This window comes from Pezoporus flaviventris, unplaced genomic scaffold, assembly GCF_033815535.1.
Source record: "Pezoporus flaviventris isolate CSIRO_AGI_PZ_B2104156 unplaced genomic scaffold, CSIRO_AGI_Pfla_v1 ptg000002l, whole genome shotgun sequence".
Lineage (NCBI taxonomy): Eukaryota > Metazoa > Chordata > Aves > Psittaciformes > Psittacidae > Pezoporus > Pezoporus flaviventris.
This window is the reverse complement of record NW_026892550.1, coordinates 51,695,466-51,714,658: the sequence shown is the minus strand read 5'-3', so window position 1 is coordinate 51,714,658 and position 19,193 is coordinate 51,695,466. Positions and strand designations below refer to the sequence as shown.

Sequence of the window (19,193 nt, the reverse complement as noted above, 5' to 3'; positions counted from 1 at the left end):
TACAGAACTCTTGAAAATTTTATTTTTAAGAAAGTGCGGTTATTTTCAGGATTTTCCCATCAACATAATAATGTTTCAAATACATAAATTTGCTTTGCATTCTGTCCTGCACCTGGAAAATCAGCATTTGCATGAAGGCACTGTACATATAAGGCTTTTCAGAATTACAAGAAAAAATAATCTACCAAATTAAGCTTTTACCATAGAAATAGTTAGCTAGTGCAATCACTCAGTTCAGAGGTGGGTTATATGTTCTAAATGCAGCTTGTGCCACCCTTGGGAAGGTTTTAACACAATTCACCTGTAATATAGCAATGCCGAATAGCATACACAGATTGTTTAACACCTCTCAAGGTTTGAAGTTCATTTGTATTTGTAAAATCCTTCTCCAGTCTTCTTACCCAGCTTCTTTTCTTGTACCAGTTTATTCAGGAGTGGGCTGGGTGCAAAAAGAGGGTTGTTGGGCTCTAACGAATGCCATCCTGGTGGAAAAGAAATGGATGAATTAGTAACAGTTCTGTTTATATGCAAAGATAATAGAGATATGCATCTCTCTAGAAAAGTATTACGAGGTCAGAAAACGGAAGGCCTGGAACTTATTCTAGACAATCTGAGATCTTTCAACACAGCTTCATAAAGCACAGACCAGTACTGATGATTATGAGCAAATCTGAACAGGTTATAATCTCCATGACTGAGGATTTTTAATACTTAAAAAAAAAAATTAAGGAGAATTTTTAAAATATAGTTCAGTACAGGAAATAAAACAAAGACTATGATGAAAAGAAATTCAAGTGCAAAGAAATTCCAAGTTGAATTTCTAACCATTGAAAGACATGGTCCACCAGAATAATATAACGCTACTCCACAGTGCTGGATAAAAGCAGAGGTTTCACTGAAGATGCCATTTTTAAAGTCTCATTCTGCCTTGGAGAAAACTTAAACTGCACATTCAAAATAATACAACCATCAAGTTATCCCCAGTTATGTTGGGATTTTTCTGTTATTGTGCTAACATTCATCCACTTAACTGAAGTGAAAGGGAGATGGCATACTTGCATCTTTTAAGGCATTTACTCGGTTTCATATTAATTGAGAATGAAAATGTGGCTGGCAGAAAAAGGAGGAGTCTAAATATTTATTCTTTTTCATCAGAATTTCTTACCTCCAGCATGTGTCTCTCTTCCCACTGGTTCTTTTTAGTTACATAAAGTTCCACTATAAATTATTATTTCCCACCTGAACTTGACAAAGCTAGCAAAAACACCTCTGTTCTGTCCCCACGTACATAGGGGGCAGGCATACAGTACAAATGCTGCACTCATAACAACATTCTGAGCTGAATTCTCATTCCTTTCTCCTCAAGAGTTAATGGGCTATGGCATAAACATTCAGTTTAAACTACTTCAGATTTTCATTAGAACATTAATATACAACTTAGCTAAAAAGGAGAAAAACAGAAGAAAACAAGCATGCAGTACCATCTATAATGTATTTGCTGGTATCCAACCCAACATAGTCCAGCAGTTCAAATGGACCCATGGGATAGCCAGCCCCAAGCTTCATAGCAACATCAATATCTTCCTTTGATGCATCTCCTAGAGAAAAGATTGACAGTTTGATGAAGAGAGAAGACTCCGCATCTACTTGGCACCACTTATAAATAATTAAGAGGGTGTTATTTCACCCTGGTGCAGCCCTTCACAGAAATCTCTGCACGTTTCAGAAACACAAGAACTGGAGTCAGCATACACTTGCTGCAGTATAAAGCTGAATCTCTCACAAAAAAGTAAAAGCCTGCAGGCCCACTTTCTATTTTTCGAGCTTCCTCTTGCCTTTCAATACAGATTACTACGCTGTTGATGGAGTCACAGTTACTGCATTCAACTTATCAGAAAGACCAAAGGAAGAACTGGTCCACTGTGAAGATTCAGAAGTTTCTTTTAGAGGCAGCTGAACAGTGTAAGTAAGAAAATATCTAAATTTCAGCTTCATGGGATCAGCAGCAGCTTTTGAATGATGCACAGGACAGCACTTCCCTTTCTCTAAAACAGCCAGAAGGCAAGCAATACCCAGCTGACAGACCAAGCATGGGGAGGAGAGTAGCAGCAGCTGAGTAACATGCTTAGTTACAGCAGCTTTCTCACGAGGATATTCATCAGCATCTGAGATGGCAGATAAGAGTGACATATGAAGACAGGCTGAGAAAGTTGGGGCTGTTCATCCTGGAAAAGAGAAGGCTGCGTGGAGACCTCATAGCAGCCTTCCAGTATCTGAAGAGGGCCTGTAAGGATGCTGGAGAGGGACTCTTCACTAGGGACTGTAGTGATAGGACAAGGGGTACTGGGTTAAAACTTAAACAGGGGAAGTTTAGATTGGATATAAGGAGGATGTTCTTTCCTGTTAGGGTGGTGAGGCACTGGAATGGGCTGCCCAGGGAGGTTGTGAATGCTCCACCCCTGGCGGTGTTCAAGGGCAGGCTGGACAGTGCCTTGGGTGACATGGTTTAGTGTGAGGTATCCCTGCCCACGGCAGGGGGGTTGGAACTAGATGATCTTAAGGTCCTTTCAAACCCTAACTATTCTATGATTCTGTGACCTGAAAAAACTGTGCAAGTGCAGTTAAATTTGTGAAATCCAAACCTATATATATATATAAATCAAAATACATATAAATCGAAATTATCAGAAATTTTTTACTTAGACTTCAGTCTATGCCTACAAAAACACAAATCTTGCATTGCCACATTATCACAGTTAATATTCACCTCATCCGTTTGCTGGAAATGCATATTTTATACTGTCAGGAAAGCAGATGCACCTCTACTGCTTATGTTTAATACCCATTTTGATAAAAGCACTGTACTTCTTTGCAGATTCTACAAGAAGGATAAAGTTAAACAAACCCCATAGGTACTTGTTAAGTAATTTCCATGCTTGATGCGTACAGGCATTCGGGTGTCCAAAAGCTTGGCAGACATAGCCTATGAAATTTATAAACCTAAGATCAGAGAATCTCAGAAACTAATTTTCAAAATTTCTTGAAAGGCAACAGCTTCAGTGGCAGTTCTGTATGAAGCAGTAATTTTTATGTATCTCCTTTTACTCTTTAGAGCTGACATTTTTCCTTTTTTATAAACCACATTTTATTTCTGAAGAACTGGGAAAATGAGCCTTACTTAATTCTAACCATTTAAATTCCCCAAATTCTGACACACGTACACTGTCAACTCATCTGAAGGTGATGCAGAAGTACATACTTCTTATATCAACAGATTTATCCCATTTTGTTTGTCAAACTTGGGACTTGGCCACTTGACAGTATACAGCTTTGTTACAATACAATAAAAAATAGTAAAAGGGCAAACCAGGGTAGTACCCCTAGGTCATACTAATATCCTACTATAAAAGAGACTTCCATAGGAACTTGACTGTCTGCTTAGTTTTCCACTCATAAAAGGGCAGTGCATTACACCATACATTAATATTTATAGTATGTCACCTGTTTAAATCACTGTTAATATATTAATGGTATTTTGCCTATGCAAAAGTGCACATTTAACACAAGGAGAGTCTGTAGAAATAAAGACTCAAGGGCTGACCCAATAAAATGGTATTTCAGTGCTTGGTGTTGCCAGGAAAGAGATCCGATATCATACTAATGTGGATGACAATCTGGCTCATGTGTCTACTCTGAGAATTAACAGAAAGGATATGATAAAAATTTAACCTGATTCAATGGAAAATAAGAATTAGAAGACAGCCATCAGGCTCATGAAAACATTATCCAGCTTTTTAAATGGATTTCATTTGAGTTAAAAATTCATAAATGAACTTTAACAAGTCTGGAAATATCATACCGATGAACAAAATACAAACAGAATAAAGATTAAATCAAAATATTGTTTTGCTTCTGCAGAAAAGTCAATTTTAACATACAGCCCCAGTGACTTTTTTCTTCTACGTTTAATTAAAAGTCCTACTGTCTCCTGAAATATGCACAATGATACATGTCACTTAACAAAAGCACCTCTTCTACACACACTGGAACACCTATACACTTTACTTAAAATTGTGACTTTTTCTAAGAGAATAATGGCCCCTCAAATCCATGCCTTTCAAGTCACTAAATTTGCTCTTTTCTCCTTTTGACATGTAATTAGGTATATCTGTTGATGGATAAACAAGTAGTGTTGATTTATATTTTTTTTCCTGGAGATCAAACCATCACTTCCATGTGCTATAAGAGATTTATAATACTTAATATTTAAAGCATATTTTGGGGAATCCTCATAATGGACTGCTTTCATCTGTAAAAAAAAGCAGACTTCAAAACCGAAATGTTTCAAATGCCATTCTTAGTAGCACAGAACTATGAGCAGAGCGCTTTAAATAAAAGTAATTATACTCTGTAATTTTCTCTTTATCCACTAAATTACTGGCTTGTTTCTTTTTCAAAACAACTATCAATGCTTTGAAAAATTTAGTGGTTATTTGAGGATTTTTGATTATTTCTACCTACCCTCAGTATCAAAGAGACCAGGAGTGAGATAGGAGTTCCTAAAGAACCTACATCTAAATGAAGACACAGAAGAGAAACAGGAGGTTTTAAGTGGCAGTAGATTAACCCAAATATTTGCATACCAGTACCAGTGTGACACTACTTACCTCACCTATAAATAGGTGTTTTATTTCACTCAGGAGAACTTTGCTAATTGTCCAATGGGATTTTCAATCATTTTCATTAACATCTTTAAGGACTGAGAGAGTGAGGTTCCAGTTAGTTGGCAGAGGATATTTTTGCAGTGGTACTACACTCACCTTGTCATCTCCAAACCAGAAACATTTTTCACCACCAGAAATTTCCCACACAAGTAACTAGCACCTTCTGGCTCTGCACACAGTGATATCTCAAAGTGCAGAGAAGGTCTTCCTAGTGACACATATTGGCTCATATTTGATGTTCACTGTTCACTTCCAGCCTTTAAGTTCTGAAAGTTTTGAGGGAATCCCAAGGCTTTTCTGAAGGGATATAACATTTCACAGTGTTGTACATCAGCATTCCCTGAAGTCAGTATCCCAGCAAGTACCTCTTTCAAAAAGTCGAACAGCTTCCATCATATATGGCACCAACAGACGGTTCACAATAAACCCTGGAGTATCCTATGGAAAGAAAAATAAAGGATTCTAAATAAATATTCTTTACAAGTACTACACTCAAAAGCTACATAACAAGTCAAACAAGTAGATGAAGAGACTTATTGAATCATCAACTTCTGGTACTCTCTAAATCTTATTTTTCATCCGATTTATCTGCTCAGTATTAAAAGACAAAAGATGAACTTCACAAACAAGGAATGGCACATAAACATTCATCGTGACTGAGAACAATAAGACTATTACAAGCCCAACTCAATCTTAATTTATGTGGCCATTTGGCAAATGACTTTTGTTTAGCAAAATTCTGCTGATACAATTCCCTGAAAGACACAAGAAGAGCTGTTCTTTTTAACACTTGTGTGCTCACTACCAGAAATGCTTCTGGCTAAAAAGTCTACTTCTCCCTCACTGCTCACTGGCAAACAATGCTTTTGAAAGCTAGGATCACTTCAATAGCAAACACCAGTGGTATGAATGAAAAGGTAAAGATACATGCTGTCAGAAGATAACAAACTGATACACAACTTCTTTTACACAAACCTGAATCAAAATCCAAAATACAAAGAAGAAAGTGTTTTGCAGATTCATAACAATAATTCACCATATATTCTGCACATCACATACTGCAAAGCTGTGACAGAAACAGGAAAAAAAGTCAACTAAGGCCACAGAACAATTTAGCAGTAGAGCCTGAATTAGAATCCGGCATCCAGATGCTGAATCGGGTAACTACCAGATTGCAGGCCCTTCTTTTTATGACCAAATGTCTCCTGGCGGCTGTGAAATGCAAGGCAATAGCTTGCACAAAGCTACTCAGACCACAACTTAATGGATTTGGAAGAAGAAAGCTGCAAAGCAGTGAAGATTAATATTGGTATAGTTACTGCAGTCTTAAGAAAAACTTGCAGTGAGCAACACACACCATGGAAGATTCATCCAGCTACTTTACAGTACAAGAGGTAGCAGTTTTGTTTCTAGCAAGGCTAAAGATGAACTCCTGCTTAAGCTCCCCAGCCCAGGCTTCTGCAGGACTGGAAAAGAAAAAACAAAAACTGTAGCCCTGATACTTGTGAGTTTTGCTACTCTAGACAGGATGTCAAGAGTCACTCTGCTTTGAGAAATATGTAGTAAATGTGGCTGTTTGGCCAAAATTCTTTTAACAGTGAATAGAAACTGGACAAAAAGCAGCCTAGAAAATCTTACCAAGTGCTCTTATATTTAACTAAGACCTACCACTTCAGCGTTTTTTAAGAACAGACCTTCTGAACACTATACAGTTAAAATGTACTCACCTTACAACTGACAGGACTCTTTCCTACTGCTTTACTGAAATCCACAAGTGACTCAAAAGTTTTTTGGCTGGTCATTGGAGTCTTAATGACCTGGTCGGAGGGAAGGTAAGGAGAGCATAAGCACATTTATGAGCAGAATCTCTCCCATTTCCCAGTACAGCAATGATTAAACTGTAAACCAGAATACTATTCCAGAAATTCACAAAACTTTTGTTTTGCAAAAAAAAACAACAATTTCGGTGGATATATATGTATAATAGACACAGAATTCTATTTTAAAGACAGATACATTTTGCACATTTTGAAATTATGCGTTTATTTAAGACACTTTCCTACTACGGATGGTAAAAGGAACAATCCTTACATAAACAACTATGATAAAATAACTTTAAAAGCTACATAGTCTGTTGTCTTGGGAAATACAATGGCACCACTCTAGAGAACCACATTAACAGACATAGCTCCTGATATAAAGGGTTGTAACATCTACCCTCTGCCCAATGTAAACATGATGCAGATATTTAATTCTAAAGAAAATTTTAAATCTATTTTCAAATTTGTGACAGCCTCTTAGCTTCAAGTAGTATGTTCCCATGTTGATCTTCTTCACAACTGAGTCTGTCATCACATGTAGTATTTTCTAAACTTCACTGGAGTTGGGATGCCTTAAGTAATTTATTACAGACCTACCCTGCACTCCCCTCACCCTCCCCCACAAAAAAAAAAAAAGACTTGCACACGCTGAAATGGTTGTGGTATATTTCTGTTGAAACTGAACTCCATGTGCAGCAACTGAAAACTGCTCTACATGAGCAGTTAAGGCTGACCTCCTTGTTCATACTATTAAGTCAAACACAGATTCCGTCCCTCTTACTGAAGCAAGACCAAGACAAAAACAGGCTGTTAAAACTGAGGAAAAGGCTTGTTTCTCATCAGAAAGAAAAAAAAGAGTGTTCTTTGATATTAGATTAAAATATCTGAGATTCTTACATAAGACTGCAACAGTCTCAAGAATGAGTTTTTAATATGCACTTTAGATTTTTGAATCCTTAGCACTAGCTTTTTGGATTATGAGAAAAATAAATCCTCTCAAAGCTGTGTGCTTCTAAGCACGAGACCAATAATCTGTGAAAAGAGCAGATAAGATTCAAACGCACTGCACATTTGTCACCCATGAAGGACGGATTCCATGACAGATGACTGGCAATTTCAGTAATGTCTTTTGTCGTTTTGGCAACTCTCTTGATTTCCCCCCAGTTATTTCAAATCAAAACATCTGTTTTACACAGCAAATGTTGTTCTGCAGTGTCTGTCAGTGTCAACCGTGGTCTACAGCAGTAGATCGGAAACAAAAGCGGAGCTTTAAAAAATGTATTTACCTACTAATACTGGAACCTTTCAAGATCAAGTCAATAGAAGCAGAGCTTCTGTGTTTTAAAGCTCTTAAATACTACTCATCAACTGGAGTCACACTGAGGTAGAATGTTCACAGGTCAGGTGAAAAAAAATACAAATTAGACTGACCACAGCAGTCTCTGTTTTGGTATTTTACAAGCAAGGATAGATATCGTCTGTATTTTTCAAATATCACAGAGGCTTAGTTTATATTTCTAAAGACTATGATTTGGTTTAGGCTTGAGACAGGGCACAGAACATTTCCTCCACAGAAATAAATTACTGCCAAAAAGTAGATTTTAGCACAGAAATCAATAAAGCCTATGTTAGCCTATGGAATTTCTGGTAAAGACTTCTGTTATCTCTGACACACCTATAATACTCTTCTCTTTCCTTCTTACACCATTTCCCCAGAGCATTTAGTCACAATATACAGGACGCAATATTAAATTTAAAAAAAAAAATCCACGTGGGTACAGAGTCGGTGAAAGACAATTTGCAAGTGTCTGAGCCTTCACTGGACTACAGTACTCTGAATCAAATTTGTTCATTTCGGCCAAAAGGTTCAAACATTTCAAAAGGGGAAAGAAGAGAATTAAACATTCAAAGACGCAGAGCAAGCAGCTGTGTAATATGTATTTTGATGGGAAACAAGCAAAAAGTATAATAAAGTGAATCTCAGGAGTTCAAAAAGCAGGCACAACATATTTGAAGCTCTTGTCATCAAAGCAGTACTAGAACTAACCACTCACGGGACAGAGGAAAAAGTTTTACAGCATTTAATGGTATGAAATAAGTGAAACTTTGGGGCAGAGGAGCCAAAATGAAAAGTTTATTTTCACTTACTCAGGAGCTTAAGTTCTAGCTGATCAAGGTCAGGGGTCACAGGGGAAGGTAAGAAAAAGGAGATGAGAGACCTGCCATTTTTTTTGCAATGTGAACTTTACTCTGGAGACTTAGCTAAACTCTTCTATCAGATTATTTCTCATTCTGCTCTGCAATATTATTAGAAATTGCATGATGTAGCCAAAGAGAGTATGTTTAGAAAAGACATCTGGAGAATTACATAAAAGCATCTTTTTACACTTCCTAAAGGCTGGGAAATACTGTAATACTTTCGGACTAATCATCTGGAACATTGAAACAAACATGGCCGATTGTTTCATAAGCCACAAGGCAGTAAGATTTCATCTTATTTTGTATCAATGTCTACACTGGCAGCAATCAAATTCCTGTGTCAGTCAGATGATTTTGTTTAAGCTTTCAGTAGTTCTTACTAATCAGCTTGCCTGCATGCTTGAAATGATCGCTACAAACAGCACCTGTCTTGGCAGGTCAGTGGAGAACTTTGAAGCCTCAAGACCAAAAGAGTTTCCTCTGTCTCTTTAACCTGCCCCTCAACAGAGAATGCACCACCCCCTTATCAATAACAGCAGCTTGTTCCATTATCAGAAGAGCTGCAAACTGAGATCTGTTCTTTCATCCAACTGAATTCTCAGTTGTGACAATTGCACTGCTGTGCTACAGTGCTTGTGATGATTACAAGATGTCTACCTCCACAAGCTTCATCATAGGCACAGGATTGAAGAAATGGAGACCACCAAATCGGTCCTGCCTCGTGGTTGAGTTAGCCAACTGTGTGATTTGCAAGGATGAAGTGTTGCTTGCAAATATTGTATGCCTGGAAAAAAAGAAACATATGGATTGTGTAAATGACGACTATTTTCCTGTCAGCAGGAGACTGGTGCACTAAACGTAAGTAGACATCCATTGGCCAACCATGCACAGGATTCTCAGAAATATCCCTGCAAATTATCATCATTCTTTTTCTGATATATAAATAACAGCAATGATGAAATAACCACTGGAAGGGGTGCATGAGTTTCTGACTTCTGAGTAAGCATGTTGAATATTGGTATTAGGTGATGGGAAAAAAAAAACTGAGTAGAAAACTTTTAGCTCCCCAAATCTATTCCACTTAATTCCTAAGCAAAACTGGAAACCTAAGGGTATTTTTTTATTGTGAATCATTTACACATCTATGGAAGCCCAATGATTTGCCATGTCAAAAATGCACTTTCGAGCTTTAAGAAAAATTTTGATTTTTTTTTCTATAATAATCACTGGCAGATGTGAAAAGCAAACCTACCACCAGAGCAAAGAGCTGATGGAAAACAAAAACAGAGAAAAGGTAAAACCTGCTATGCACAGGTCACTGCAAAGGATACACTAAATCACAAGAATCTGAAGACATATGAAGTCCTTTTACAGATTAAAAAAAAAAATAAAAAAAATCAAGATTTCTATTTTTATTATATTTTCTCAGTTTTTGAGCATGTATTACAGAGAAGGAAATAAAAAAAAAATCCTGAAAATTCCTATTTACACTTCTTACAAATATTCTTTTGTTACTGTTCCACCGTATATTAAGCCTTACATTGTTCTGAGTTGGGGGTACTAAAAAGAGTATTATACACCTCATAGTTTCGGCCTCTGAAGATCAATGCATCCAAAAGACACTTATCTTCACTAAAAACCTGCCACTGTACACGAAGAATTCAAATATTCATGTAAAAATTCAGCACGTTGATTTGTTTATAGCTGGATTCACTTAAAATAATTGTCTCAGCATCACTTCTGAGGGTGAATACTGTAGCCTCACATAACAAAAAGCCTTGGGGGAAAAAAAAGCATTAGATTTGTATTGTGTGCAAGGACATTTTATTTACACTTTCTGCTTTGACCATCCAATTGATTCAAATTGACTTTAAAACAGAATTTACATGCCTCTGTGACTTAGAACCACACAATCCATGCTTGAGGTCACAGCAGAGCTGGAATGCATTTGAAAGCAATGGCACTAGTGAAGCCCCAGTGATGCTTTCCCAGGCACCAGTATGCTTTCTCTTGGTGACATCTAATGGGTCAGGGGACAGCATTAAAAACAGAATCACACACAAGAGAAATGCACCATTTCAATAAAACCTACCCTTACAACCCAGCTGTTACACAGTTGTAGCGGGAACACTTCTTTTGCAACACTTATAGAACACTGATTTTTAACACAATGGACAGCTGAAAATCATTGTCAGTACCTAGCTGAGTTTCTATGTCTACAAATAAATCCTAGACTGAGAGACGTTGATGGGTATTCCCACCACTCAGAAAGCAGGTAGAGAAGAGCTCTTGAAGTGGATACCCCAAAATTCTTTTGTCATGTTCATTACGATCCTGTTTGGAAAAGGGCTGTAGTGTTTAAATGCCTAAAGGCCACAAAGAATGTGGGGATATTCTACAAAAAACCTAGTCTGACCTTTTCAAAATGGAAAGGTGAGACTGACTCAATTCAAAAAGAAAACAAAACCAAAGAGTGGGCAACCATGCTGTATCGCCTGCTCTGAAGATGCTGACCATGTAACTCAGGAACAATTACCATGCGGGAGGATGAGTGTAACATTGAGAGGAATATAACATACACAAGCAATACGGCAAAGCTCCAGAAACATAAACCAGCACGCTCTCAGACTGATGGCATCCAAGAAACAGCACACACCACTCCACCTGGACAGTTACCCCTTTCTTTACCCTCCATGTTAAGGTGCCTGTACGCTTATCACCATTTCCAATTTTCCTCTTAAAAGGGAAGGCTTCTTGTCTAATGTCATTTTTGCCAACCCTGCAAAATCATGCCTTTTGCCACAGGAAGAAGCATGAATCTGAACATCTCCCAGTACCTTTTAACACTCTTATAACGTAAAATTTGATGTTGCAAGGCAGCTATGCTTGCTGAGCTGAGCTATGCTCAGTCTTACAAAAAAAAAAAATAGCTCCAGATGTTCGAAATAAACATATTACTAAAGGAGGCTCCAAGTCCCTGTGCCCAGTTCCTTGCTGACTGGTTTTAGACAGTTTGCCATTTAGTGCACTCTGATTTGCTCATCAGCTTTCTCTGCTGCATATGAACAAAGACCGTGGTCTGTTTTCTCAAAATAAGCACAATCTATCATGACAAGGTACAATGATAATTGATGAAGGCAGCTACTTAGGTCTGTCTGCCAGATCAAGGGTAATGGCAAATTACCCTGTGCTCAGTGCCCAACTGTTTGTGATCCTTTATTGTTTTCAGAAGTACCAGGTCATTTAGACAACTAACAATATGAGACAGCCTAAAAATCCCCCCAGGCTGATGTCAACTTAATGGTAATATATTTAAGGTGCAACCTGCCTAGTTCTTTAGTCTAAAATGCCTCTAGCCTATACCCCCTCCCCCCCCCCCCATTCAGCTGTACCGGTTAAAACCTCCACCTGTGAGCAGTCAAGGTCTTGTGATCCTGAGTCATCTGTTACAAGGATCAGCTTTTGCATACTCAGCTTAACAGCATTTTGGGTTTGGAGACAATACAACAGTAACTTCCAGCAGTTATCACCTATAGTTCAAAGAAAGTTCCAGAGGCTGTAAGTAACTGAACAAGTGCATGCTAAGAAGTTATTTACACTTTTACCTCAAACACAAGAGCAATGAGCTATTTACAAACTCTTGTAATACGGAGTAAACTTAAGCCACTGCTGAGCTGACTGTATGGGTAAGAGGCTGAGATTTCTTGAAACCTGCTCCTGCAGACATACTGAAAGCAAGTACCTTATCATCCCAACTTCCTATTTAAATATGGGATTTAACTATACCCCATATGTACCAGGACAAGCTTATTCTACTGTTGTGTATTTGTGTTTGGATTTAGATTTGAACTTGTGAGTTAGACGGACAAGCTTTATGACTAAACATACCTGCAACCACATCAAAGGAAGCAATGCAACAAGTAAATGAACTGAAAGCAGCTGAAAGCATTTGTAACATATGCACCTGGCATAACTGTTTCATATCACATGACAATCTGAAGTTAGTCTATGGGAGAAAAACTGCTATAAAAAAAAAGCAGCTAAGAAAATGGAGAACTAACAGTGTAAGATTAAAAATAGGAGATACAAAGGTCTAAGTTTCAAAATGTAACAGGAAAAATACACATACTCTGGAGCAAACTTATCCAGTTGCTTGAAGAGTTCATTTTTAATTTCCTGGTTCTCGACAATAGCTTCTATCACCAAATCCGTGCTGTGGACCACTGCTACTGCATCTGTGCTTGTTGTGAGGTTCTTTAAGGTCTTCTCAATGAACTCAGCACCAGCCTGAAACATTTCCAGGAAGTTGGAATGTTTGGTTACAATTATTTCACTTATTTTCACGTGAAAACCCCCTTATATATGCTCTGAAGGTTTTTTTGAGCCCTGAAAACTTGAGGCAGTCTGCCACATTTCCAAATCGGTGAGAAAGTTCTGTACAGATTCGATGCTTTCACTGACAAAATTTTCCTAGCCAATCAAATTTCCTAGCAATCAAATTGCTTTGAAGCAAATAAGAGACGTTTGAATTCACTCTTTCAGGAAGACTATTTGCTGCAGTCCAGCCTTCAACATAAGAGTTTGAATTAACAACTGGTTGGTCAATCAGCAGTTTCTAAGACAACCTGGACTTACCCTCCGTAAAGAGGAGTTCTTCCAGTTTCAAACTTTTGCATTGCTTTCATTCAGTGATTATCTGGTTTCACGCCTATGAACAGATTATGCACTAGTTCATGAACACTCCAGGAAAAGACCTACATTCACTACAATTTCAGTGCAAATGTGGGGAAAAATAATCTGTTTTCTGACCAGTAAATCTGCCGATCACTGACATGTTTGAGGACAGAAATAAAAAAAAATGCAATTTATGCAATTAAGTATATACCATTACAAGGAGTTTCAAGACTTTGAGCGAAGAGTAAATGGAGACACAGTGCAATTAAAAAACATACCTGCACTCTAGAATATAATGTCATATATAAAATGCAAGAATTATGTGGACAATTTTATTTTGGATTAAAAGACTCTGCATAATTATGTATGTATGCTCTGGCTATCCTAATATTACTATAATTTTTCTTCTGTAGTTCCTCATGCAAACCAGCCCTTTTAAAGTTCCTTTGTCTGCTGCATCATTCATCCTGGTAATCATCAATGCCAGTATATAATATATACGTTAATATGTATCAAAGGAAGAACTGGATATGTTGTGGAATTTAGAGAAGCAAGCACGGCAACAAATAACCTTTACGATATAAATACAGATGCACCAACTGCTCCACAGTAACTTACAGTATGTAAATCTTACTCTGTAATGTGCATGCAATGTATCTAATTCATGTTACTCAGGAGCAGTTAAACTTGCACTATCATTTACTTTGTAGTAATCCTGTATCCAAGTCTTGGGGCACAAAAGTCTCCTTACTAACATATTAAAACACTTGTTACTATTCACTGTTGGACAAATTGGTACATCCCCCAGGTAAGTACTCAAAGGTATCTTGCCATTAAATTAGGATTACTAATTTGGCACCATTTCCCATTTAGCATCTATTACAAAGGTCACCAAGTTGTTATAAATCTTTATCTCAAGGCTGAAGTCTACAAAAGAGAAAAAGGTAAGATATCTTTCCATCTCCTTGAATCAGAAACAGAAAGCCTAAGTTCTTCAGCACACTGAAAATAGCTTTCTTTTTAAGCCAGTATGTTAACATGCTCTATAATGCATAACTGCAAAAAATCTCAGAACTTCAGTATGGTAGCTTTTATTCTTCCAAGTTTTCCCAGAGGAATAAAGAAGACAATGTCAACCTCAGGCTTATCTGCAAACTTCTTCTTTGTCACTCTCTTCAAACTCTCTTCAATTCCTTTTGTAGACTTCTTAAGGATTTCCTCTGACTGGTCTACTAACACCACAGTGTGACCACTGGCTGCTGCAACCTGAAAGATAAAAGTACCACCAGTATCATAAAACCACCAACCATACCGATTTGTGTTTGGGCAGGCAACATGTTAGACAATGATTTAGGCAAAACAGAGCTAAAGAACACTGAATTAAGACTTGATGCAATTTCAAAAAAAAAAAAAATAAATAAAAAATCACAAAACCCCACACACAGTTGGAGCAGAAGGGAAGAGATAAAGGTCTCAGCTTAGGAAAAAAGCAATCCGAAAGGAAAAAGAAATCCATTTTTCCCCTGCACTGTCTACAGAACAGTACCTGTACCTGGAGGCAGATGAATTCTGCTGTTATGGATAGAAGACAAACAGCTGTCTTGAAAAGAGCAAGTAGCTTAGCTGTGATCCTCGGATCTTGGAAGGAAAAAGGGCTGTGAAGAGCAAAACCTGAATGCTGGCAGGGTGAGCGAGAGGCGTAAGGGATGGCTAACCCTTTGTTCCTGGGTCAGAGTGTAACAACTCTGATGATTAGCCATGAGCATGTCTCAATAACAGGAAAGCAACAGTGGAGCTGGGAGTAGCAGTGAAACGTTTGCCACTCCAGGGCTGCAGAGACCTAAGTGGCCTGCAAACACTCCTTACTATGTACTTGGCACAAACACTGGCTCAGCTAAGGCACTACTGCATTGCATTTTGGGTTGGTATTCAATTAATTTCAAACATACAATGTCACTTTCTCACATTGCAACAGCCTATTAAAAATCAGCTGTTCATTATCTGTTACTACACCGTTCATTAATTTCTGTTTCTCGTTAGTTAGCCACAGCCTATCTTTGTCTTCAGAATCCTTGAACTAACAAGTTGCAATACAGCAATTGCAGAAAACAGATTAAAACATGGTTTCACTGGCTGTTTCTGAAGTCACATAACCTAGGTGCTTCCCTCCTGTGACGTTTTACTTTACCATCTAACCCTGCACCTGGAGACTAAAGATTCTCCTGTGCCCACAAGACCTATTCCAACAAGCCTAGCTGAATGAAAAATACAGAGGTATCTCCTGAAGAAAAGCATGGTGCTTTTCTCATCTAAGTTGCCTCAGTAATCCATCAAATAAAGAAATGCCAGACTGCTTCTGGACAGCAGCAGTATAGCTTTAACAACATGTCAGCTTGCAGCTGGACATGTCTTTATCCATCTTTTTTTTTTTTTGTTATTTTATTTTCATTATAGGCATTTCATCAAAACAACCAAATCATAAAAAACCCCAACATTTAAACCAAGCTTGGACTTGCACTCCTAACACTTCATCTGCTGCTGATTATTTGCAACGGTAAAGCAAGACCCTCCACTCTTCAGAAAAAAAAAAAATCAATACCAAGTACATTTATAACAGATCCTTCACTGATTATACACCTACACCACCGCCACTGACCAGCTGACAAAAAATCCTAGAAAAATTAACATCTCCCTTTTCCCTTCTTATTCTTACCATATTTACATGGATAAGAAGAAAAATGACAAAGGGTCATATCATCTCCTTGTAATTCACACATCCTCCCTCACTCTACTATGAAATGATCTGAAGAATACTAAGTAACAAAAGAGTGCTGGGGAGTCAATTAATGCTTTTCTCAGACAGAAGTGCTTCTGTATCAGAAATTATAAACCCCTGGCTTTCATCCATATATTTTAGCAGAGGTTAGCTTTTCCTGACATTATGAGAAAGAAAGAGGGACAACTCCTTACATATTCTAAAAAGGACAAAAAGCTGTATTAACAGCAAATGGAGGAGACCCCACTCAGTGTTTTAAACATCTCTGCTTTGAGATAATTTCAGATTGATAAATTGGAGGCAGATGGTCAGCAAAATCACACCTGGTCCTTAACAGTGGTAGAAGATTGCGAGCTCTGTTAGAGGCAAATACCAGACATGCGTCCCTGGACAAGCCACTCTCTGAAAATGTTCAGATTATGCAGATGAGTTTACTTTTCCTGCAGAATTATAACCGTTGCATAGCATGCATCTGCCTCAAATCGTTCATCTTTCTCCACAAAATCTTTCTCCAAAGTTGTTCTTTGATTGTTCGCTCAGTGGAAACCTCATGTTCCAGTATCAAGATACAGAGCAGAAGATTCACCAGACAAGTTAATAAACAACTAGCTAATTCCTTAGCAAAAAAAAAAAGAAAAAGCCCCTGCATTCCTACTGCCAGGAATGTGAGCAATCTTCAGTCCTGAGAAGGAAAACCATTAATTCATTAAAATGGAGAACAACTATCTATGAACTCCAACCTCACTATCTGATTCCACTTGTGGACGCCTTCATCCTCCAGTCATTCTTTGTGAAGTTTGTGAGCTACCCTGGTATCTTGGGCAACAACGTCTTTCTGTGAAGGAGACAAGTATCTAAATCTTAAATCACCGATAGGACTGTTCAGTCTTCTGCCCCAAACTATCAAGTTAAAGATGAGCTTTAAAGCCAAAGGCCTGAGATTAAACACTGGGAAAGTAAGTCCTATGTAAATATTAACCATTTTATAACTCTGCAGATGACTGACAGATAAATGTCCATTTTAGATGCTGTATTCTACTTTAATAACTTGTAAAACGTCACTTGATCTGTTCCCTTGGCAAGTCAGAAGCTTCCTGGACCAGTATTTTCCAAACAGCCCGGTTTATAAGTAGTCCACATATTGTATTAAGAACCACCTTAAACAATTTATAGCATTGACCTTGGTTCTTCTTGCCCACCTGTCTGACCTGAAGACATGCGGATTAACAAGAGAACAGAAAGCCTGAAGGTTGAGCAACCGGGCAGCAGGGGTTCAGCAGTACTTTCTACTCCCCCGCAGCAGCAGTAAACCCCAAACTCACACAGGTCTGCCAACAGGGCAGCCTGGACACGTCCCTCCACACCGCCAGCAGCCCTCATGCTCGTGGTGTGATGAGTACACACTGCCCACGCTGGTTCCCCAGTATGCCTTGCAAAACAGAGGCTGACGGGGTGAGACCCACCACACACTTCACCTGTTTCATGGGCCAGGGTCACAGACAGGTGTTGCTGCTCACACGTACAGCTCTCCAGTGCAAGAGCAGCCACCACTTCTCACACAAACACAGCATAGAATCACAGAATGGTTTGGGCTGGAAGGAACCTTAAGATCCCCGAGTTCCAATCCCCTGCCACGGGCACGGACACCTTCCACTAGACCAGGTTGCTCAAAGCCCTGTCCAGCCTGGCCTTGAACACTGCCAGGGGCGGAAGCATGAAATGACCTGTAATAAATTCGGGAAAGCGCAATTTTTCTCTCGTTCACTCTAAACACCGCTCCCGCCTCACAACTCGGAGCGGCGGCTCGACCCGTGCAGGTCGCCGGCAAGGCCGGGCCGGCAGCTGGCCCCGGCACGTGACGCCCCGCCGCTCCGTCTCACGGGCACCCCGCTCCCGTCCGGTGCCGGCTACAGCCATACACCCCGGCCTGCTCGGCTCCCTCACTAGAAACCAGGAAACGAAGGGGACGCGGGAGCGCTGGGCGGCTGGAGCCGGGGTTCTCACTGCCCGGGAAAGGGTCCCCGCTGACCGCACAGCGCGTCCTTCGGGTGAGCACAGCGCCAGCGGCGTCCCCGCCTCACCCGGCCATCCCTCAGCGAAGCGCGAGGGTCCTTCCCGCTGCACGCGCCGAGTAACGGCCGCCCTGCAGCCGTCATGGCGCCGCCGCCTTCCCTCACCCCTGTCCCGCCGCCGCGCCGGGCCGGGCCGGGCCGCACTCACCTGGGCGATGCCGGCGCCCATGAGGCCGCCGCCGATGACCGTCACATGCTTGACGATCAGCTTCTTGGCGGCCGCTGTGGCGGCGGCGGAGGAAGCAGCGCGCACGAAGTGGCGGGTGGCGAAGGCCATGGCGACCGCGCGCAGCGGGGATCACTGGGCGAGAGGCGGCAGCGAGGCCGGGGCGGGCGGAGCGAGCGGAGCGCTCCGCCCCGGGGAGCGGTGGCGGTGGTGGCGGCCGCCGCCCCGGGCCCGTGTTGAGTTCTTCGCCCCCGCAACTTGTGGTTGCTGAAGAGGAACCGAGTAGCAGCGCGGAGGTGAGCACCGCAGCTGAAGTCCCTGCGAGTCCCGGGATGGCGCTTGGGCAGCGGCAGATCTGGGGCAGTCTGCTCCAGTGTCTGTCCTTGCAGCAGAGGTCACTGCACAGCCTGCAAACGGTCACGTTCTGTCGCACTGCTCGTTTTCTCAGCATTAGAAAGCATTACGGAGCACCCATAAAATGAATGTTGCCAGACTAGGAGGAGACTTTATTTTCAGGCTAGCACAAACTATACAGTAAAATTAAAAATTATAATCCTTCCTTTATAAACACCAATGGCTGAAGCACACCAGGTGCAGACGGCCACCGTAGTTTTCCATCTAATTACCAGAAGGACCAGCAATTCCAGTGAGCAACAGGGGTACTTCATAATCCAGCAATTGCAGCATATTCTACTTGAGTCACCATCGGGCTAAACATTAAGCAACTCGCTTTCTTCATACAAAAGAAGTGAAGTCTATCGT

The 19,193-nt window shown here is 40.0% G+C and overlaps 1 protein-coding gene across 1 annotated transcript; it reads right to left on the bottom strand.

Moving 5' to 3' along the window:
• HADH (hydroxyacyl-CoA dehydrogenase) lies at positions 1-18,600 on the bottom strand. The gene is made up of 8 exons (XM_061478361.1): positions 18,414-18,600; positions 14,555-14,683; positions 12,873-13,030; positions 9,401-9,527; positions 6,452-6,541; positions 5,090-5,162; positions 1,482-1,598; positions 1-482 (listed from the first exon to the last, which is right to left on the bottom strand). Exons 1-8 carry the CDS (start codon positions 18,540-18,542, stop codon positions 364-366), a joined length of 942 nt encoding a protein of 313 aa, XP_061334345.1. The 5' UTR covers positions 18,543-18,600; the 3' UTR covers positions 1-363.
• Positions 18,601-19,193: the final 593 nt, after the last annotated feature.

What these genes read in the sequence shown, in the direction of transcription:
- HADH (XM_061478361.1), bottom strand. Translation starts at nt 18,542, where the DNA reads ATGGCCTTCGCCACCCGCCACTTCGTGCGCGCTGCTTCCTCCGCCGCC. An exon ending in CTGGATAAGTTTGCTCCAGA is followed by an intron (nt 9,528 to 12,872) that starts GTATGTGTATTT and finishes CTTTTTTTCCAG; the next exon opens with GCATACAATATTTGCAAGCA. An exon ending in AGAGTCCTGTCAGTTGTAAG is followed by an intron (nt 5,163 to 6,451) that starts GTGAGTACATTT and finishes TTCTTTCCATAG; the next exon opens with GATACTCCAGGGTTTATTGT.